Genomic DNA, 23,704 nt, shown 5'->3' on the forward strand with positions numbered 1-23,704 from the left:
TCCTCTCAGATGCAACACAATATAAGCCCTTCCCTTTGCCAAGCGTACAGTGCTGTATGTTACGTAACACCTAGGCCTGAGCGTGGAAATGTTGAAATATTAGGTGGATTTCCTAACCGGGCCTTTTTTTAAACTCCCCTCTGCTCCCGCTTTGAGGAATGCGAGCGCAGGCCGTCAAACGACTGCAGAGGTTAAAAAAGAGCGAGGAGGAAGCGGAGGGGAGGATGGGCCTGTTTCACACTCAACCTTCAGCCCCCAGAAATCACTGAGTAACGGTCATGTGGATGCTGTTAATCAGGGGTCACTGCACTTTTTGGCGAGTGGAAGGAGAGTCGACCTCAACATCAAACCGCGAACGTATTTTATTGCACCTGTTACCGAGCCGTGGGTGAGGAGAGGGAGCTTGTGTTTACACCAGGGCTCCAACTAATCTGACAATAGCAGTTATAAGTCATGATGTAGTGTTAGAAGATCAAATATGAACCAAAAAATTCCGAGTATCCTCTTTTCACTATTATTCACTCTTTCTCTATGCAAGCTGTTGAAAGGCGTTCAGGGAAATCCCTCCGTTTTTTGAAGGGCCAGCCATGCTCAGCTTAGATTTTGGTACAGCGGTGGTTAACGGGTCCGAGGACGAGGCCTGTGATGGAGCACGGCATGTGAAGAATGCTCCGCTCTCGAGCCCATCAGCAGCAGCAGCAACAGCAGCAACAGCAGCAGAGCTATGAAGAAATCCTCCCCTCACTCCAGAGAGAGAGGGAGAGAGACGGTGGAGCCAAGCCAAATTGATTTCAGCTCATGGAGACTAAAAGAGCACGCTGTTTGTCAAGCTCTTTGCTTTTTGTCTTGTTTCTTCCTTGGACATGATACAGCTTTTTACCCAGGAACACATGAGCAGGCAGGTTAGGTTAGGTCCAAGGTCTGAGTCTGATCAACATATTTCTGAATCTCATCTAGAAACTGATTGCTGATTGGCTGCATGTTGAAGCAGTGGTGTCCAAACAGCTGCTCCACTGTCTGGATTAATGTTGGGAAGAGCAACATAATGATATAATGATCAATATAACACGGTTCGATCCTCAGCTCCTTGATTCCAAGTGTTGACGTGTCCTTAGACAAGACGCCAAACCCCAAATTGCTCCCGACACTCAGGCCAGCGAGTGATTCAAACACAACCTTACATGTTTTTTGCTTTAAAACGACTCTAGGTTTGTTTTATTTTGTCCTATTTTTTAGTCAAGAGAGCTTAAAAGTCAATTTTATGCACTCCGATGCTCCTCCTGCTACTAATGTCCATAGACCGACCCTCGTAGGCTCCACAATGGAGGCCATTTCCTCAGCCTACTTCGCCGGGTAGTTTGACCTCCGTTGCTGCCGCCTGCCGCCATTGTGAATGGACCAAAACCAGCGCTGGCTCAGTCAGTACAAACAGGAAGCGAACATTCAATGGCAGCAGGGTGGACCAGTTCCTTCTGCTGCTGCTGCTGCTGCTGCTGCTGCTGCTGTCGTGTCACCACCCAGACTGTCGCCTGTCCTCCTCCTCTGTGTCTGCACCGTCTGTCACACTGCTGAATCCCTGTGTGTGTGTGTGTGTGTGTGTGTGTATGTGTGTGTGTCTGTGTGTGAGAGAGGATTATTAATAGGGATGCACACTTTATAATAATTGCTTAGACTGATTTATATGAATTAGATTTAACAAATGATGATAATCATTCACTGAAGTAAATTCACTATTAACACAGGGAGTAATAAATAATCCAATATTTGATGTTGTTTTGGGAAAAGTTTTCACTGTTTAAAACACATTAGACCAAAATAAATGTCACCATGTAGGAGCACAGGACACCGTTTCATAGTTTTTGTTAAAATCAATAAAAACTTCATCAATATGTATGAGTGAATATGAGTGAATTCAGAGGATTTCACTTTTACTATATACAGGTCAGTGACATTTTTTGTGTCCATGTGGTTTAGTTTAAATTTAAAGGGTTAAAAAGTGAAAATAAACGTATGAATAATTTGCACACATTCTTTTTTTATGGACCCAGCATCAAATTTCTGCTTTTAATCCATTTTGAGAGAATATATTAGAGGATTATGGCAAAAATGTCTAAGTGGTGTAACCATAAAAACTTTGTACCAAATAATTCAACTTGCTTAAAAACAGTAAATTCTTCATAAAACACCATATCAACTAGTTTGGCATGATCTTACATTATAACTTTTATATTAAATAAAGGTAATGGAATACAATTGTACATAAATATAACATGTACACATTAACAAACCTGGTGCTGCTTTTAAGGCATATTTTTTTTTAAAGATATTTTTGAATTGCTCATCTTGCCAACCCGTATTTGTCACTGACCCGTAGCCAAAAGGTAGAGATAGTAGTTGTAGTGGGTGCTTTACTAAATCAGACTTAATAACCTAATGTTTTAAAGATTTAAGCTGTCTCCAATAAGAAATACTTAAAGTTTGGGTTGTATTTCTGTATTTCAAATGCTCTTAAATGACATTCCAGCCTGCTTTAAAGAAGGACATTTAGTTCGATGTTATTCCCGAAAGCCTTGACATTTCAATCTGACCTCCCAGAACAAAGAACCTGTTTTTTTTTCTCCTTCGTCGTCTTCTTCTCCTCCTTCTTATCAGCTCGCCTCGTCGTCCTCTTCCTCCTCCCTCCTCTTCCTCCTCCTTCTCCTCTCTCGTCCTCTCCAGCTGCAAATTGCGGAGCGCTGTGGCTCGTTACATAATCACTTCTACTTTTTTTTTTTGTAAGGGAGGAAATGTTTTGGAGGGGGGAGCGAGGGCGGGGGTGGCATGCCACGCATCGAGATGACAGGGGGAAAGGAAAGGAAGTGAAGAGAAGGAGAGTTGCCCCACCTCACCTCACCACCTCCCGACCCCCCCACCCCCCCGAATTTCTCAGCCAATCCCCCACAGGCCTTCCACTGTATGTTACGGGACAAATTGCGGCCCGGGCAGGAATCCGGTGCACGCAGAGCAATATGAAAGCCTGCCGGGGGAGATTTTGAGCGAGCGAATGCGGCGGTGTTTACGCAATGATGCAGCCAACAGGACGTGACTTGGAAGCGTTTTTAGTGTGTGTGTGTGTGTGTTCACGGTTTGTATGTACGAGGCTTTCCCTCAAATCACACTGTAATAATTTGCAAATGAGTCGTAACCTCGCTTAAGCTCTGTCATGCACTTGTTTGGTCTGAATTTAGTGTTTAGCATGTTACAGCCACAGAGGAGGAGGAAGAGGAGGGGGAAAAACTGGTTGCTGGTAGTTTTTATGGCCCTGTGTGTGTGTGTGTGTGTGTGGATGATGCATGGATGTCCCTCCTGGCATGTCCATCCATCCATCTGGCTTTGATTTGCAGGGTCCCACACTGGAATGTGTTTCAAAATTAGGTCAAAGATACAAATAATATAAAAAAAAAAAAACCTAGCTTAAAACTTCTCATGAGCTGAGTGCATGTGTGTATTTTCGCTCGTTTTGTCACTTTCACTCTGTCAGTTTGTGAGTGGAGTTTGTAGGCCCGTGATTATGTGTTTGGGAGAAGTCGGCGGCTTGCGGCCCACGACCATTATGACAAGGGTGCAAATGTGGCCTGGATATTTTCGACAGAGAGAAAGAGAGAGAGAGAGAGAGAGAGAGAAAGAGAGAGAGAGAGAGAGAGAGAGAGAGAGAGAGAGAGAGAGAGAGAGAAGAGAGAGAGAGAGAGAGAGAGAGAGAGAGAGAGAGAGATGGGAAAGAGACTATCCAGATTGCAAATAGCTTGAATTCCTGCTTCCTGGGCCTGTGGAATGTGCGCAAGGAACATCTGTCGCCATGACAGCAAGGTCACCAGGCCCGCCTCCATCCGAGACACACACAATCTAAGAGACAAACAAGTATTACTATGTTTTCTATATTATGATAGTTCAATAAAACTCTTAACTACATCTTACACATTTGCAAATGAAAAGTTTTGAATCCAAATATTTTAGATTTGCTGTCGAAGAAGCTCATGACAGCAGAGGCAGGAAACTCTTCTCCTTTGTTTCTCGACATTATCACTCAGAATGCTCTTTTAACTCACAGAGAGAGACTCTTCCAAGAATGCAATTAAAAGAACATCATGGTTATGTAACACGTTCAGATTGATGTGATAGTTAAACACACTCTAGCTCTCGTTTCGTCATGTTTATTTGTTCATCCATCTTCCTTTCTCCTCATTTCAGTACATTAAACTGTCTAATAAAGACAGAAATGCTGAAAGAGACTTAAATAAATGGATGCTGCTTTACTCTACTCACATCAATAGTCAATATACTGATTGGCGATACTGTACGGATTATAGTTGCACCATTAAAGCAGATTTGAACTTGAAAGAGAGAGCTGGAGGGAAGCGAACGAGGTAGAAGTACTGAGTGAGAGGAGGACATAATGTGACATTACTGGGCGGCGCTGGCTACGCAGGAATGCAACACACACACACATACGAGCACACACAGGAAACAGAGTATAAACAGTGGTGTGTGTGTGTGTGTGTGGATGGTCAGTCTTGTGCTTTGGGATGTGGAGATGTGTGTGCATGCATGAACTAACAGATAAGGAGGATTGTATTTACTCTGGGAGGGGGTTTTAAATGTGTTGTGTGTGATTTGCAGCATATTTACACCTACATAAAAGCACTGTGATGGACACACACACACACACACACTATAGACAACATAGAAAGTGTGTGGCCTTGGCATTTCCTGGCTTTGATAGATGACTGTGCCCACAGCTGCGGCCTGATCCTCCTTACGCAACATTTACATTAGACTTGGTTTCCTCCCGTCACATAAAGGTGGGCAGTCTGGAGGGCCTGAAGGGGCACAAAATGGCTGCAGAGGAATAAAACTCTCTTTTACTCATGGATGTATTATAATAGCTGGATATTATAATAGCTGGATATCAGCCTATCAGCCGATTTTCCCTGGTGGTCACTCTTTGTATTGCAGCTAAAAATCCACCTACGGTGCAAAAAAACATTTTCCCCATAGACCGCCATTGTAAAAGACACCTCTGTGAAAATGTTGACAGCAGACTTGGCAGCAATTATGACTCTTTCTATTATAAGTGTTTTCATCCATGGACGTTTTATATTTGTAAAGATTTCTTTGCGCCAAAAACAATTTAAAAATCAGTCTTTTCACAATGTAAATTCTGTGGGCCAAGAGGTCATCACAATGTAAAGTCTGGGCCAAGAGGTCATCACAATGTAAAGCATATAGGCCAAGAGGTCATCACAATGTAAAGTCTGTGGGCCAAGAGGTCATCACAATGTAAAGTCTGTGGGCCAAGAGGTCATCACAATGTAAAGTCTGTGGGCCAAGAGGTCATCACAATGTAAAGTCTGTGGGCCAAGAGGTCATCACAATGTAAAGTCTGTGGGCCAAGAGATCATCACAATGTAAAGTCTGTGGGCCAAGAGTTCATCACAATGTAAAGTCTGTGGGCCAAGAGGTCATCACAATGTAAAGTCTATAGGCCAAGAGGTCATCACAATGTAAAGTCTATAGGCCAAGAGGTCATCACAATGTAAAGTCTGTGGGCCAAGAGGTCATCACAATGTAAAGTATGTGGGCCAAGAGGTCATCACAATGTAAAGTCTGTGGGCCAAGAGGTCATCACAATGTAAAGTCTGTGGGCCAAGAGGTCATCACAATGTAAAGTATGTGGGCCAAGAGGTCATCACAATGTAAAGTCTGTGGGCCAAGAGGTCATTACAATGTAAAGTCTATAGTCCAAGAGGTCATCACAATGTAAAGTCTATAGTCCAAGAGGTCATCACAATGTAAAGTGTATAGGCCAAGAGATCATCACAATGTAAAGTCTCTGGGCCAAGAGGTCATCACAATGTAAAGTCTGTGGGCCAAGAGGTCATCACAATGTAAAGTCTATAGGTCAAGAGGTCATCACAATGTAAAGTCTGTGGGCCAAGAGGTCATCACAATGTAAAGTATGTGGGCCAAGAGATCATCACAATGTAAAGTCTGGGCCAAGAGATCATCACAATGTAAAGTCTATAGGCCAAGAGGTCATCACAATGTAAAGTCTGTGGGCCAAGAGGTCATCACAATGTAAAGTCTATAGTCCAAGAGGTCATCACAATGTAAAGTCTGTGGGCCAAGCGGGAACTTGTGGGCGGGGCCAGTGAAGAAAACACTATTGCGTATATTCAGAAGTAAACCTAGAAGGTCAGAAGGTCACTCTAAAGTCAAAGACATATTTTTGATGCTTCTGTTAATAGATAACATTATACTCCTTTGCATTATGTAACATCAGAAAACCTCACCTTAATGTCCTCATTGCAGTTGCTGCTACAATGACACACTCTTATGTCAACACTGACCACAAATTTGAATCACCGCATAAATGAGGTGAAAACAGATGATTTATAGGGAGAATAAAATGATAAGAACCATTATCTAAAAGCAAAATAAAGAAGAAAAAATGTAATCAGTTCCATCAAAAGCAGAAGAAACATCTAATGGAATGCATTTAATATGTTTTTTTACGTCTGTGTGCAGCATGACAGCTAAAAGCAGCTTGTTTGCTTCTGACTTGAGGCAATTCCAGCTTTCTAAAGATCTAAGGGGACCCACTAGGTTTATATTCTTCAAGCGTATCAGACTTGTGTTTTGGCCCCTGGCTGTTAAGTGATTTATAAGCTCTTAAAAATCTATTCTAAAATTATCTTGAGGCTGTCATAAAGATTTAAGAACAGGAGTACAAACAGCATCTATTGCAAAGTCTGTTTGTTTCTGCTTGACGTTTCTCCCATTTCGTCCCACTTAAAGTCTTTTTGATTTATTTTATTGAATCGAGGGTGTGAGGATAGAGGATGTTGTGTTCTGTACAGATTTGTAAAGCCCCCCTCCCTTGAGGCAAATTTGTGATATTGGGGGGCATAAAAATAAACTCGACCTGACTTGACTTGAGTAATGTTCTCAGTTTTCCTAGTTCTGGCTCTGGGGGCAGCAGTCTGAATGTGCTGCAGGTGGTCAATTGTCTTTTTAGGAAGCCCTGATAAAAGCAGTCCATAAATTATAATATGCTATAAAAGGAATAGCTTCAGTTTCCTTTTTATTCATCATGGAAAACCACAAATATGTGTTTATGCTGCTGAAGAATAAGTCACACTACAGACTAAACACCTCCAAATATAAAACTGCACTTTCGCACGACAATGTAGTGCAAATATGTGCCAGAAGACTCTGATTCGTGTCTGCTGTTACAGCTCGTGGCCAGCAGGGGCGTGTGAATGGCTGGGGGGGTGTGGTGGAGAGGGGGGGGGGGGGGTGAGGTCTGAGTTGAAATGTCTTTGCAGTGAGGTCATATGCCATTCGAGGGGATTTCCTCATGTAGGTGTGGGTCCGCTCGGTCGGTCGGTGGAGGAAAAGACCTTTTTATTTTCTGTCGTGTTTGTCTTCCACTCTTTGCTGTCCTGTTTGTTTGTTTACATGTTTGCTTATTGTGAAGAAGACAGGAAGTCAGGGCAGGCAGACAGGGACACCCCACCCTCCTCTCCCATCCCCTCCCCTCCAAACACCACATCACTTTAAAGGAATGTGAATTTGCAGACAGCGTCAAATCAGCTAGATGTCTACATCTACTTACACCTAATATTCAGGAGTTAAATCTAATACTGGAAGGGATTCTCCTATAAATCTGTATTACATAAAAGCCCATAAATTCCTACTCCATGAGAAGACAAGCAGAATAAACTGAAACTGATGAAGCATGTTGTTACAGGTTACTACTTGTGCCATTCTACTATGATTCCCTATTAGACCTCTGCAGTGTTCTCAACTGTAGTAATTATTCTGCTAACAGGCGGTTTATCTTGACTTACATCCATGAATCTGTCAGTTTGCCTTTTTTTTATTTTTTATTATTAGCTGCCAGTGATGTGTGCGTAAAGGCATCTGAAGGTGTTTAAACTAGTTCTTCATTTAAATCTAAAGCTTTTAAGATCAGCGGCTTTACATTATAACAGAGGAGCCCAAGAGGAACGATGGGCATTGTTTAATAAAAGGCCGTTAAAAAAAACTTGAAGGAATGCCCTGCGTGTTTCCTTCTTCCTTCTCTTGCTCCATTTTTGCCGCTGCTGTCTTAACTCTTCATTTGTGAAACGCACAGCAGCTGATGAATAGAAAAATACCAAAGTGGTTAACCAGCATTTTTCACATAGGTGACCTACATACCTCTGGACTTTTCCAGTGACCCACCTGTTGGAGCTGGACTCTCTCTGCAGGCCTGGGATGAGCTCCACACGCCCCACCTGTGGCTATGATTGAGGAGGGTGAAACGAGCCAAATGACAAACAAGCAAATAAAAAATAAAAAAGCTGTTTTACTTAAATGAAAATGCAATAGATCTTTACTTGCACAGTAAACTTAAATTCAACTAAAACACACATTAGGATACATTAGTTCATGTATTTTTGAGAGTTTTTTTAAATTTATTTTGCAACTAAATCAGCCAGATATTAAATATTTGGGCGGTGTTTTAGTCATGACAGGAAATTCCCGTATCCAAGATTTGGGAGTTGGCAGCTGAACAGGAATCTTTTTGATTCAGTACGCTGCCAAATTCTCATGATCCTTTCCTTAAGGTCCGTGTCTGATATCGCTCGTCTTCTGCCTTTTCCTTTTCTGATCTTCTCGTGAATGCAAATGATCAGTGTTTGCTTTGAATTTCATGAACAAAATGAGACATTTACTGTGTGACAGATTGTGAATGTGGTAGAGGATCAATCACAAGCAAATTTGGAGTCTCTGATAATAGAAAAAGTAGAAAAATGTATTAAAAATGTAAAATATTAAAGCGTGCTATAGAAAATAAAAAGTAGTGATGTACTTAAAACAGCTGTATGTTAAGTGGAGCGTTTACTTGTCGTCTGTCGGTGTGACTGAAGTCCACACAGGGCCACACCCTGCTGCGAGGCTCCCACTACTGAATCATTCTCATGAAATAATTGCAGCCATTAAAAATAATCATGAGGCCGTAAAGCAAATTTCCCTGACTCAGTTTTCTTTGAACGCTGACTCATTATCAATTTCTTTCCTGCTTTTTAACAATTTTCCCCAGTGACCTACATAAGAGTTCCTCCTTATCTATAATTTACTGTAACCATTTCCAACAGTCGTTTGACCCAGTCCTGCTGTCTGAGCTGGTTATGGGTTTTTTTGTGTGGTGGTGGTGTTGTTGTTATTGTGACAGGCGCAGGAAGTCACTCATATGTGACCCCAAGTGGAGAGGATGCAGGTGTTTGGGCACCCACTGGGCCAATTTGTTTGTTTTTGTCTGTGTGTGTGTGTGTGTGTGTGTGTGTGTGTGTGTGTGTGTGTGCGTTTTGAATGTTGGGTGTGTTGGGTGGACCCCTTAATGGCCGATTAACCTCATTTGTGCTTATGTGTTGGAGGCATGCACAGACCTGTATGTATGATTAATCGCTAATACCTGCAGTAATTGTGTGTATATGTGTGTCTGTGTGTGTGTGTGTGTGTGCGCAGATTATCCAAAGCTGGCATTGAATGTCTGTTCTGATTCTTAATACACAATGTTGTTCACATATTCTTTGATCAACAGTTATTGATTTTTATTCAAAAATGTCGGCAATCCTACAACTTTTTGTAGAGCTACCCGCGTTTGAGACTTTTAACTTTTGATGGACGAATAAAAAAAGGACGTTTCAAGAAAAATGTGTCCAAAACCTCCTTTTTTGAAAAATAGTGTTTTTGTGTTTTTGCGCTACAGGAGATGGCTGTGCGTGCGCTGAAGCAGACAGGAAGCAGGAACATCGAGGCGGCCTTGGAGTACATCAGTAAAATGGGTTACCTCGACCCTCGCAACGAGCTCATCGTCCGTGTCATCAAACAGACTTCACCAGGTACGTGACTGCATCCTCTACTAGTAAACTGACTCGGCTTGTTGGTGAAAGAAAGATGGTACTTATGGCTCCCTCGCACGATCGCACACCCTTGTTTTTATTAGGGGGAACTGACCTTTAAAACTAACCCTGCAGTATTTCCTCAGTAAATCAAGTGGTCTTATTTGTTGTGTTTCAGGAAAAGCTGGCATGCCAAACTCAATGGACCACCGGCCTGCGCTGGAGGCTTCAGGGGAAGCAGGTGTCATGCCCCCGTACCACCAAATGGGGGCCCCTCTGTATGAGGGGGTTGGCTACGGCCCAGACGGTGAGATGGCCAGATCCTACATGAGCGCTCCTCCTGTTATGAACTACATGATGGCCCCGTCTGGAGCAGCACAGGGCCCTGCCATGGGAAACCCAATGAGTCGACCTCCCAGTATGGGCACATATCCACAGGTGATGGCCACCCAGAGCAACCCGGCCAACACCATGTACCCTCAAGGGGCCCAGCAGAAGGGCTATCCTGGCAGTATGGAGCAGCACGGGCCCATGATGAGCTACAACGTCCCTGGCCAGCCACTGCAGCTCCAGCAACAGCCACAAGGGGGTCCTGTGCCAGGCTCCCATTATGACTACGGCCATGCCAGGCCTCACATGATGGAGCCTTCAGGCTACGGGGTCAAGAGAACCGCCTCCTTCCAGAACAAGATGGCACCGCCCCCCATGGCGCCCCAAGACAATTATGTCAACATGCAGGGTAAAGGGCCAATGGGCCAGAACGGGCCAGGAGGGGCAGGATATCCTGCCAACCTCTACCTGCCCCCTCACTCCCACCCACGCCAGGCCAGCCCCACATCCCACCAGGTCCACATGATATCCCGTTCTCCAGGTGGGGTCACAAACATGGGTCCAGACTTCTCTGATCTTCCCCAGGGGTTGATGACACCATCGAGGGCCAGCCTCAACCTAGACCTGTATGAGCACCACTGGGCAGGGCCTGCAGGTCCTGAAGGAGCCCCTCCAGCCAGGCAACCCCAACCCCAGGGCCCATTTAGGGGTGAGGTGCGTGTCCCCAGCAGAACCAACTCCTTCAACAGCCGCTCTGCAGGGCCTGGCGGTGTTCGGCCTACGTTGGCAGCACCCCCTACGTCCGGGAAACAGGATCCCTCCCTGGGCCCTCCAAACACCATCACAGCTGTGACGTCCCCGCCCATCCAACAGCCGGTCAAGAGTATCCGTGTGATGAGGCCAGAGCCCAAGACGGCTGTGGGGCCATGCCACCCCGGCTGGATGACCGCCCAGGCCCCGGACACAGCGGAGCCTCTGGCCTACATGCCAGAGGAGACCTACACCCTTGAGCCTGCTCAGGAGCTACGCTGCCCGCCACCACCTTACCCCAAAAATCTGTTCATGTCCGGGGCGCCTGGCGACACAGGGGCCCTGGAGGGAGCTGGGGCCATGTGCGGAGGTCAGGACCTCAGCAGTTCCGCCTCCAGAAGCACACGCAGTGGCAGCGGAGGCAGCGGAAAAGGCGAGGAGAGCCATCAGGTCAAAGAAAAGACCAAGATGGGGAAAGGAGAGAAGACGGTGAAAGACAAGAAGCAGATCCAGACGTCGCCCGTCCCGGTGAGGAAGAACGGACGCGACGAGGAGAAGAGGGAGTCCCGCATCAAGACCTACTCGCCTTTCGCTTTCAAGTTCTACATGGAGCAGCACATAGAGAACGTGATGAAGACCCACCAGCAGAAACTGAACCGCAGGTTTCAGCTGGAACAAGAGATGTCCAAGGTAAGACGACACTGCACAGCTGTACTGAACATGCTCTGTGATACAAATCTATCAAACTTGATAGTTAAGTAAAATGGAAGGGTTGAAAATGAACATGCAAGGCTTATAATGAGCATCTTGAGTGACTGTCAGCAAGCCATATAACCTCTGCATGCTCAGTAAGTCTAAAGTAGCATTAACTAAACGTCTGCAAAGTACAGACTATGGAAACAGTTATGATTACCTTATGCTTCTCTGGAAAGCTTTTGCAAATAGGAATTAAAGGAGAAGACGGAGTGTTTTATCCCATTGACTAAAAATGATGTATACAAGACATTCCTGCAGACCATTTAACAAAAGACACCAACTTGAAGAGACTTGAACCTTTCTTAAATCCATCATAACTTAAAATAAACATGGCCATTAGACTTTTTAGGCCAGGGGTGTCAATCATACGGCCCGCAGGCCAGAACCGGCCCACCAGGAGGTCCGTTCTGGCCCAATGGATGACTTTGCAAAGTATGAAAATTGCAGAAAAGTAATTCCAATTTTTCCACTTTTTTTTTACATCCTGACCAGAATTTAATTCTCTAAAAAAAAAACAATACATACATATTGGGATCATATTTAAATCATTCATATATTGAACATTGTGTAAAATGTTGTCAATCAGTAGCTTCTGTGCAAAATAATCTGTAAAAAGAGACATAATAACATAATATTGTTGAAATTTGGCTAATTTTTCACAGTAAAAAGATGGTTTATTTTAATAAAGTTATAATATATATATTATATATTATCTGTAGGTTGTTATGCTATGGTTTTACTGGTCTGGCTCACTTAAAATTGTCTGTATGTGGCCGTTTGACCCCCCTTTATTTAGGCAGTGAATCTTTTACAAGCAGCAACAGCTTCTTATGTTAATAGAAGCAGTCATGTTCATGTTATGTTGAGTCTCAGCAGAGTTTACAACCATCCGTGTTCCAACATCCTGCACTGCTTTAATAAATTGAGGACATTTTTAGTAATTAAATGCTGGCAGAAAGGTGTTCCCATGTGAAGGTTTAACTGTCTCACGCAGGCTTTAAGTCTCTGGAAGTTATCATTCTCATAGAAGCTGCCTTCAGTTTGGAAATCAGTCAGGAAACACAGCGTGTTTTGAAAGTAGTTGAGCAATCTGTAAATATGTTGTATTAACAGCTGTTAAAACCACTTGTACAGTTCTTGTACTCAATTCAGAATAATTGAAAAGAATGTAAATGAAACTAGGCTGAACATAGCAGTGATGGTCAAGAGGTTATCATCCAGAGAATTCTCCCTCAGGGGTTTGTTTTAAACAGCGAGACCTTTGTCTTGGAATGAGAAGTCAGTGAGTTCACACTTGCCTTTGCATGAGCTTTTTGTGAATCATGACTTTGGCCTCTGCCCCTTTGACCTACTTTTAAAAATGATTTGAAAGGCATTTTGAGAGGAGGGGAAAAATACCACTCAGCCTCAGACAGTTAGATGACAGACTGTCAATTTTTTGACAATAAGGTCAGCTGGGTTCAACTCATTAACTAAAAAAATGTACTTTAGGTTTGCTCAGTCATCAAATTGTTTATCCTCCTCATCATCTCTGTCACTTTCCTTCCTGCGTAGGCGGGCCTGTCGGAAGCAGAGCAGGAACAGATGAGGAAGATGCTGAACCAGAAAGAATCGAACTACAACAGGCTACGCCGTGCCAAAATGGACAAGTCCATGTTTGTCAAAATCAAGACACTAGGCATAGGAGCCTTTGGTGAGGTGTGCTTGACACGTAAGGTGGACACTGGTGCTCTTTACGCCATGAAAACACTGCGTAAGAAAGACGTCCTCAACCGCAACCAGGTGATTTTTTGGAACTTGGTTCATTGGTGTTATTGCTATTATTTCTATCGATGATGTGTTCAAATGAGGACTGTCTTTGGTGCAGGTGGCCCACGTGAAAGCAGAGCGCGACATCCTGGCAGAGGCAGACAACGAGTGGGTGGTGCGTCTCTACTACTCCTTCCAGGACCGCGACAGCCTGTACTTCGTCATGGACTACATCCCCGGAGGAGACATGATGAGCCTCCTCATCCGGATGGGCGTCTTCCCCGAACCTCTGGCGCGCTTCTACGTGGCGGAGCTGACGCTGGCCATCGAGAGCGTCCACAAGATGGGCTTCATCCACCGCGACATCAAGCCCGACAACATCCTCATCGACCTGGACGGACACATCAAGCTGACAGACTTCGGACTGTGCACGGGTTTCCGCTGGACACACAACTCTAAGTACTACCAGAAAGGTGAAGATTTCTGATCAATTATTGCTGTTGCATGTTGGGCTGGGTTATATGTGTGTATGTATTTATCTACATAATATTTCACTTATTTTACATACATGCGTATTACTTATCTGTAGTAAAATTGAACCTTACTAAACTAATTTTAAAAAAGACAGATTAATTAAAGCTTGTGCAGGCAGAGTCTCACTGTGTGTTTTCTTGTTCCCGTCCTCCTGTCCTCCAGGGAGTCACATCAGACAGGACAGCATGGAGCCCAGTGACTTCTGGGACGACGTGTCGAACTGTCGCTGCGGCGACCGGCTGATGTCGCTAGAGTCGCACACCAACCGGCAGCACCAGCGCTGCCTGGCTCACTCTCTGGTGGGAACACCCAACTACATCGCACCCGAGGTGCTGCTCCGCAAAGGTGGGTGACAAGAAGATACTACCAAAGACACATTTCTCAAATATACATACAATGCTGCTTATATGACTTTAAAATAAAAAAAAACATCGACAACATATTCACAGATACTGACAGCCGCTCTGCAGTGATAGGTTAATATCTGCTGAAATGGGCTGGCTCATATATTGGTCAGGCTCTAGTTTACTTCTATGTTAAAGAGTCAAATCTGTGCTATTTTATTTGAAACTTGGTCCAGTTGACTTATATCTTACAACATTATAATGTTTTGCGTCACTAATATTCAAAGTTACCTTTCATAAGGAACTCAGTCAGTCAGTAACTTCACTTAGTCATTGTTTTATTTCAAATCTAATGTGCAGGACTACAGAGTTGACACAATACAAAATATGAAACTTCATAAATAATACTTAGAGTACTGTTTGTTTGTCTCTGGAGTCAGATCACTTATCCATGTGACGTTTGTGTCTGGTGCGCAGGTTACACCCAGCTGTGCGACTGGTGGAGCGTGGGAGTGATCCTGTTTGAGATGCTGGTGGGACAGCCGCCCTTCCTGGCCCCCACTCCCACCGAGACCCAGATTAAGGTCAGTGAAGAAGAAGAAAAACACATTGACCAATAAATGAATGAATGGATGTGTACTCTGGTCAGTTTTATCTCAGAAGGGCAACAAGAAGAACGGAAAAAAAATCACATAGAGCAGTGACATGTGATATCTTCCATCTTCTGTCTTCCCATCAACTGAATTATAACAAACAGTGTACTTATGAGGACTGAAATGAACACTTATTTTCATTCAGTCTGCCAGTATACTTTACAATTGCCCACTAACCCAAATAGCCCATCACCATTTCTTGGCTATCAGTCTAAAGCTCAGATACTCAATCTATAATTATATAAAACTCAGAGTTTCTGGCATTTTCTTTGATAAACGACCTTAATGATTAATCAATCATCCAAAATGACTGGACTGGCTTTTCAGTGAATCACTGTAATAGCTTCAGCCCGTGTAGACGTTATACTGTACTGAGCTAGAGTTACAGGAAGCTGGCTTGATGACAAGCTACCAAAACGTTGTCCAATAAATGATCTCTATGTGACTTTTCACCCAAATCACAAAGAAGTGCACTTTTCCCCTCCTTCCCTCAGTGGTGTCTACTCACACAGACAGTTAAGCTTTAACCCTCCTCCTCTGTGTCTCCTCCTCTTCCTCAGGTCATTAACTGGGAGAGCACGCTGCAGGTGCCCGTGCAGGTCAAACTGAGCCCCGAGGCCGTGGACATCATCGCCCGCCTCTGCTGTTCTGCGGAGGACCGGCTGGGAGCCAACGGCGCCGGCGAGATCAAAGCCCACCCCTTCTTCACCCAGATGGACTTCTCCAGCAACCTGCGGCAGCAACCGGCCCCCTACCGACCCAAAATCGCCCACCCGATGGACACGTCCAACTTCGACCCCGTGGAGGATGAGGGCGGCCCCGGGGCGTGGAGCGACAGCGGGGACAGCACCCGGGCCCTGGACGCGCTCTGCTCCCCCCACGGGAAGCACCCGGAGCACGCCTTCTACGAGTTCACCTTCCGCCGGTTCTTCGACGACCACGGGTGTCCCTTCCGCTACCCGAAACCTATGGAGGTTAGCGAGGGGTCTCCGAGCGTCTCCGGAGCCAGCTGCACGGGCCCGGACGAGGAGGACGAACAGGAAGAGGAGGAGGAGGAGGAAGAAGATGACGAAGAGGAGGGAGAGCAAGGGGAAGGATGCGAGCCGGTCTACGTCTAGAGATGCAGACCGTCAAACCGATCCTTGTCAGCTCACGACTCTTCTTCTTCTGTGTGTGTGTAGAGGTGTGCGTGACACACAGGTGCGTGTGTGTGTGTGTGTGTTTACGCGGCATCTGGCGTGTGCGTGATATCACAGAGCGTGATAGTTAAGTTTGGTGGAGCAGGACAGATAAACGTCGCCCCCTTGTGGAATCTACTGTGCGTCCACAATGACTTCAAACACTAGTCTCCCCTCAGCTGGGACCAAGAAACAACACTTGTGTGCATGAGCGGCTGCATCGAGGGTGAAACGGACACGGTTAGGAGGTTGAGAGGAGCGAGACTCAAAAAAAAAAACACAAACTGCACAGGCTGAAAGGAGATTGTTAAAATCTTTCGGGAACGTGAGGACGTTTTGGAATCGCAGAGGAAGTTCGAACAAAGATTGTTTATTGAAACTCGAGGACTGCCTCTGGTTCCTCAAAGCGGTTTCTTCTTCGTATCCCATTCCTTCCACCCTCGGTCTTACAAGGGACTGACGCAGGAGCTACTTTCCTGTCAGCGCTGCTTTACGCTGCGATATGGGAGCGTATCTTTGAGCGCAGGAGGGAGAGACTGAATCAGCAACACGCCTCTTTCACAGCTGCTGCAAAATAAGCTACAAAAAAAAGAAACACACACACACACACACATGCATGCACACATTCACACACATTTACTCAGTAACGGCTCATGGGGTTATAAAAAGGTGTGGGTATCTGCAGGTAGATTTCAGTGATGTTCTTGGGCTCAAAGGTTTAAAAACAGCTGTTAAGTGTCCCTGAAAGCATTCCTTTTTATAAAATATGTTCATTTCTATATATTTACTTTCAATCTTCTGCATTTTCAGCAGATTAAAGTTCAAAAAATCGGAATGGACACAACAAAATATTTTCTATTGGTTTATCTTCTACACTCACAGCAGCCTCCTTTTTTAGATTTTGTGCCATAATGTTTTAAATCTTCACTGAGAGGCTGCTGCTACAAATATGTTCATAAAATACTGATTCTACACACTGATCCATCATTTCAAAGACACACATGGGGTATGTAGTGACTCTAAAAATCAAACCCGACTGTTTCAGGCCCAATTCAAGACTGAAACACTGCAGCATGTATTAAAACCAGGAACATCACCCTGAGCCTGAAGTGCAGCAGCTGTCTTCTGAGTTGCATCGTGTGGAAAAAAAACGTTCTTGTGTTTGTTCTATGAATAAAAAAAACCCACCTGATAAAACCCCTGAGCCCACCTCAAGACCAGCCTTAACCCCCTCTGATAGCTCAAATTAGGGCTGAGTTGGTTCCTGACTGAGAATTGACGCTCTAACACACACACACACACACATACGTTCACTAAGATGCACAGTTTCACAGCTATCCTGCAAAGATCAGCCCCACAGTTGCATTGTAACTAAACCAGCCTCCTCTCTCCTTCTCTCTCTCTCTCTCTCTTTCTCTCTCGCTCTGTTTCTCTCTCTCTCTCTTTTTTCCGGAGGCTCGTCATAAAAAAACCCACAAAGCAACACGTTCTCACAACAGCCAAACATGTGATAGTATGACTAAGTGCAATACGATTTTAAAAATACATTATATATAGTTTTCTAAACACTTAATATCCTTTTTTTTTTTTTTTTGAACGTGTAGTACTGAAACATGCCATGTACAAATATATTGGTTTATATATATATATATATATATTTTTCTCTTTTCAGTTACAACATGCTGCTTATTATTGTGGTTAATATTATTTACATTATTATTATGATTGTTATTACATATGTTTCAATCTTGGCTTAAAGAAGCTTAATTGCCCAGTGTGTTTGGGTTTTTTTTATTGTTTGAAAGTAATGAGCTGTGTGCCTTTTTTTTTTTGTCGAATGTTTGGAGGGGGGGGGGTGATGTCGTCACGCGGTGACAGAGATGACGAAGACGACTATGATGATGATGATCAGTGTTTTTTGCAGAACATCGACGGCAGACTCTTCTTCTCTACTTGCGGTCAGGCTGGTCCTGAACGCAGGATGGAGGAGGAGGAGGAGGGCTGTAAAGGTAGAAAAGAGGAGAGGTAGAAGGGAGTTAGACAGGGGGGGTTAGACGCAGGAGTGGAGCGAGGCAGGTTGGTTTCAGGAAATGTAGTTTGAGGAGAAAAAAAAAAAGAACGAATAGCTTTCTCTATTTTACATAAAAAAAACAAAGAGTTTGTGTTTGGTACATTTTTTTTTTTCTTTTTATTTATCCGAAACGACCACAAGTTTGAGTGTTGTTTTAACTCTGTTCTTTTACAACAGACCCCCCCCCCCCCCCCCCCGTGCCATGCTCTGTGTCGGAGCTCTCACACCATCATTCAGTATCTTCTCGCTTATTGACAATCAGCAAACTGTGTCGAACTAAGCGGTTTGGTCACTTTATAAACCAAACTCTTCCAACAGTATTCTGAATCAGACTAGAAATGCTACAGAAGTCCTTCTTCTTTTGATGCATAACTGGTTGGATGATAATGTGTGGATCAGATTTGTTACAGAAGTTTTTTTTTTTTTTTTGCTTGACAATTTATTGAAAGTTTGTTGTTTTTTTTTTACTGTAAATGTGCCTTGTGTTCTAAGGTGAGCAGCACAATCTTCTTATATCTCCTCTCTCTTTTTCACAGACCTCTGTTCTATTGTATTACTCTCGATGTGGGGAAGCTGACAGAGCACGCCGGCTGTGTTCACATGCACCGACAAGCTTCACAATTATTGCTGTCAGGAATTTCAGTAGAAGCTAATGAGTCAGAGATTGAGGGGGATTTTTCCCTCGAGGTCATCTGGAGGCACTATTTTGTCGGTATTTCCCGTCGCGACACGGTTTCCTCCACTTTACAATGTGACAGCTCATGCTTGAATTTGGTATTATTCGGTTGAAGCGGTTCATTTCAATTTTAAATTTCCTATCATAGACATGAAAGTACAACCTTTTTTTCCCGGGCCCGACCGATACTGGATTTTTGGGGCCGATATTAGGGGGTAAAAAAATTCCTGGCTGATAATATTATATGTACAGAATATATAGATAGACATTTTTTTATAATGATCCCTCAAATGTAATGAAGGTGACATTTTACAGTTTAACAATAAACTTTATTGTATAAAATGGAAGAAAAAAAACAGTAAACTTCTCTGGGAATTAAATAATTAGATTAATTATGAATGAAAGAAAACGTGGAAGAAAACATTTTGCTATTTGCCAACAAACTGGACTAAAAACCAGTGTTGTGTATGTAAACACAGCCAGTGACGCCTGCTCTGCCCAGTTAAACCAGTCCTCTACTGACATCCATCAAAGATGAAGTGCCTTGCTCGAGGGCATCATATCTGAGTTTGCTAAGTCAGGCTGGTGTCGCTCTGTCACTCATCCCCATCCAGTTTTCTGTCAGCCGGTCCAGACATCTTTAAAAAAAAAAAAAAAAGACGTCCTTCCACTTTTCTAACACCTCTTCTCCATTGCATTGCCAATTCACATCGACCAGGACTGACTGCTCCTTTAAAAAGAAAAAGAAAAAAAAAAAGCTTTATAATGAGAGTCGCAGTTCTCTGCAGAGTGTGTGAGTGCCACAAAGTGTGTGAGTGCCACAAAGTGTGTGAGGTGTTTGCTGGATGTGTTTGTTTGTTTTTTAATTCGAGTGATGACTGACAATCTTTGACTTGATGTCCTCCCATCTGATTTTTCTTCACGAGACTTCGCTCGTGTATTCTTTTCATTTTTGTGTTTTTACTCCAAGGAGCTTCTTCTCGTCTCCTTAATGTATGATACAATTCTGTTACTCTTGAATTTATATTTATACAGATATACATATTTTTTTGTATCTTTTTTTTCATCTTCTCCCCTGTGCTAAAGTTCAAACATCCATGTCTACGCAGTATTATAGATGATGTAATGTGGACAGCTATCTCTTTTTTTACATTTATGTATGAACTGAGAATTTGTATAAATGCTGTCACGGTCTTTGTGTGTAAAATGTATGTATAAATTAAATTAACCAACTTTGACTCGCTTGCTTTATTTCAATAACATTTGATGCATGAACTGAAGAGGACGCAATTGCTTTATTATCATTTATAACATATTATTAGGCCTGTCAAAGCTTGACAAAAGATCACATATTACATTTGAATTTTTCTACCTAATCAAATCAGATATTTGGGTAAACATCTGCTGTACACCATGTACATTAATAGTAATGCAGATAATAATTACATTAGTATGGACAAAGACTGGATATATGCTACTTATCTAAAATTCAAAGTGTTATCAGTATAGATCACACTAAGTAAGCATAGCACAAAAAGTAAACGGCATTATTTGAAGTGAGGTACCGCCTCCAAACTGAAGGCCGAGTTCCATAAAACGGGGGATGTCAGAGATGGGCCGAGAAGTGGAGGTCCCAAGAAGACAGTTTCCTCAACCTGTCAGCACTTAGGAACCGTAGGCAGTCTTCTACAGATTTGCAGTCAAGGTTTGCAGGACCAGACTGCACGCAGCCAATCTCCGGGCTCAGGGGCTGCCAGGAGGCCGGCCACGACTGCCCTTTAACGTCAGTCATGAACATGTGGAGGAACGTTATGTTCAGCGATTAGTCCAGATTCTGCCTACAGCAGTTGGATCATAGGGTCGATGTGTGGAGAAGACACGGAGAACGCTATGCTGATTGCTGCACTGAGTAACATCTTTTTGGTGGAGGCAGTGTGATGGTGTGGGGCGGCATCTCCATCACTGGAAAAACAAGGCTTGTCATCATTGGAGGCGATCTCAACGCAGAGATATCGAGATGAGATTCTACAACCAGTGGCAATTCCATATCTCCACAGTCTGGGACCGAACTCCAAGACTATCCTCCAAGATGACAACGCCCGCCCCCACAGAGCGGGGTTTATCAGAGACTACCTCCAGAATTAAGGAGTGGGGAGGATGTAATGGCCTGACCTCAACCCCGTCGAGCACTTGTGGGATCAGCTTGGGCATGCTGTTGGTGCCAGAGTGACCGACACAACCACGTTGGCTGACTTGAGACAAATGCTGGTTGAATAATGGGATGCCATCCCACTGCAGGTTGTGAGCAGGCTGGTGACCAGCATGATGAGGAGGTGCCAGGCTGTTGTGGCTGTGTATGGTTCTTTCACACACTACTGAGGCTTAAATGAATAAATTGCCAATATGTCTTGTTTCTTCAGACTTCAGTCATCCAATCCACCAAACAACACCAAACAAGAGTCAATAGCAGAATAAGCTGATCGGCATTGGCAGAGAAGATTTGGCAAATTTTTCATGGGCACACCCTTCATACTGAGCTCTGTGGCACCATCATATGGAACTTGGCCTTCAGTTTGGAGATGGTTCTATGGCTCACTCCAAATAATGCTCCAACTTGGTTTTGTGGAACACAAGCTTGAAGTTGCCCTATCGCACAGGCCCTATCCAGATCAGTCAACCATGGCATGCTGATTCTTGGAGCGGACACCAACTGACCTGCTCACGGGTGCCTGATTGGTACCTGATTGGCAGCACCTGGGGGTACCAGAACCTCAAAACAAGAGTCAATAGCAACAGCAAAATAAGCTGTTTGGCATTGGCAGAGAAGATTTGCCAAATTTTTCATGGGTGCAACACAAATACTCAGCTCTGCTGCTCATCCCACAAATGCATGTTCCTTACAAATGTGGCACCATTTAAAAGTGAAATAAACGGGCTTTCCATCGGTATAAGATTTATTGCCAAGAAGCATTATTACAACAAAGAAATACATAGAAAGTAAGTAATGTAAACTATTGCATCTTTTAAATAAAAAAGTACATAGTAAATCAACAGAAATGATAATGGGTCAAGAATTTAAAGTTTCAGATGTATAAAAAATAACTTATGTTTTTGTTTTTTTAATAATACTGAGCAAACCTAAAATTATCTTACTCCAACACTGGTGGGCTAAATCTCAAATGTATTGTTAAATATGGGGAATTAAGATTTTGAAAAATTCATAAATCGTCAAAGGAGACTACAATAAATTTAAAAGACAGGAAAAGGTCAAGTTGTAAATACTCAAGTAAATTACTTCAAAACTTACAATTAAAATGTCTATGTTTAGGTCAGTTTAGTGGAGTTTGCTTACTACTACTTTGATTAGCAGAAACTAATTATTTTTTACTAATTCAACCGTCCAACCATTACTTTAAAGTTAACTATAACAACTGTTTATCCATTATTATTTCAATCATTTACCAATTAGCTAAGAAACTGTTTATCCAAATACTGTTAGTTATCTATTTCAATCATTTATCCATTACATTTATTTATCATTTTTTCACTACTTCATATAGTTCATTTACAGTATTTCAACCATTTTGCTATGTTAACCAGTGATCTATTACTTTTATTACTTTTCTTCTCTGCTTTTGTTTCCTCACTATTTTTCACACTTGTGGTGTTCAGGTGTTATACCTGACTCAACAAGTGGACTTATTGGTAAATCAGATCAAAGTTTGTATTTGATGAAATGACTCAAGCTACTGCTCAATCCTTCCACACACCCAGCAGAATGTTTTCCTGGAGTACAAGTACCCCTAGTGGGGAATCAGTGATTTACACTGATTTCGTAAATCCTTTTTGTGACATTTGATTTGTAATTTCCCATCTCCACTTACATTTCCCTGTTTTACTTGTCCCACATATAGAAATAATTGGAAAAAAAGTTTTCTCTATGGCCAGATACACACAAACAGAAATGTACTGTAACTCTCAGTTATTCTGTGGCTCTTAACTAGAAATGTCCTGGTGCTGTTTTTGTGTTATTTTTCATATTTTAGGAGTTTGCTGAAGTGAGCAGGACTTGAAACACAAGTCTGACAGAACAGTGAATATTATGTAATATTTAGGTCTGATGCCTGCCTCCACTATGGATGCATCATTATTATTATAATACATTCATATTATACATTATATGTATAACAATTATAGTATATGAATAATAATTATATATTATATATATTATAATACATGATATTGCAATACAACCATGTATAATAATTGTATTGATTACATTATGTATATAATACTATTATAATAAATCCATGTATAACAATTATTTTCTATTACTAATACATAATATTACAATAATACTTGTGTTGATTATAATACATATATAATACATATATATAATAGGTAGTATAATATGAGCTAATGAAGCATGTGGAATGATAGACACCACTCAGATGTAAACCTCGCGGGTCGCAGCGCTGTCCCATAATGCAGAGCGCATGGCGCGTCATTGGAGAGGGACGATGATGGCGGCGGTCGGTGCACCAGAAGTGATCGCACAGCTGGAAAGCGCTGCCAAAGTTTTAATGGTGAGAAATTCTACGTTTTTTTTCTAGCCACAGCGGTGTCGGTAAACGTACCGTACCTGTGTCTCGGCTGGAGTTTGGCAGTCTGGGGACTCTCGCTGGTTTAGTAGTTTGATGTGTTGGGTTTTTACCACAGACGCTGTCTGTGAGC

General features: G+C 43.0%; 2 protein-coding genes across 2 annotated transcripts in view; both read left to right on the plus strand.

Moving 5' to 3' along the window:
• The window catches only part of lats2 (large tumor suppressor kinase 2), a 29,837-nt gene extending 9,535 nt beyond the window's left edge, over positions 1 to 20,302 (plus strand). The window contains exons 3-9 of the mRNA XM_062431246.1: positions 9,797 to 9,929; positions 10,108 to 11,699; positions 13,320 to 13,547; positions 13,633 to 13,987; positions 14,211 to 14,393; positions 14,870 to 14,976; positions 15,606 to 20,302. Coding sequence (XP_062287230.1) covers positions 9,797 to 9,929; positions 10,108 to 11,699; positions 13,320 to 13,547; positions 13,633 to 13,987; positions 14,211 to 14,393; positions 14,870 to 14,976; positions 15,606 to 16,163 — 3,156 coding nt within the window. The 3' untranslated portion in view covers positions 16,164 to 20,302. The remainder of the gene's footprint in view (positions 1 to 9,796; positions 9,930 to 10,107; positions 11,700 to 13,319; positions 13,548 to 13,632; positions 13,988 to 14,210; positions 14,394 to 14,869; positions 14,977 to 15,605) is intronic.
• Positions 20,303 to 23,466: 3,164 nt separating this feature from the next.
• The window catches only part of xpo4 (exportin 4), a 61,146-nt gene continuing 60,908 nt past the window's right edge, over positions 23,467 to 23,704 (plus strand). The window contains exon 1 of the mRNA XM_062431247.1: positions 23,467 to 23,556. Coding sequence (XP_062287231.1) covers positions 23,467 to 23,556 — 90 coding nt within the window. The remainder of the gene's footprint in view (positions 23,557 to 23,704) is intronic.

This window comes from Scomber scombrus, chromosome 13 (genome assembly GCF_963691925.1).
Source record: "Scomber scombrus chromosome 13, fScoSco1.1, whole genome shotgun sequence".
NCBI lineage: Eukaryota > Metazoa > Chordata > Actinopteri > Scombriformes > Scombridae > Scomber > Scomber scombrus.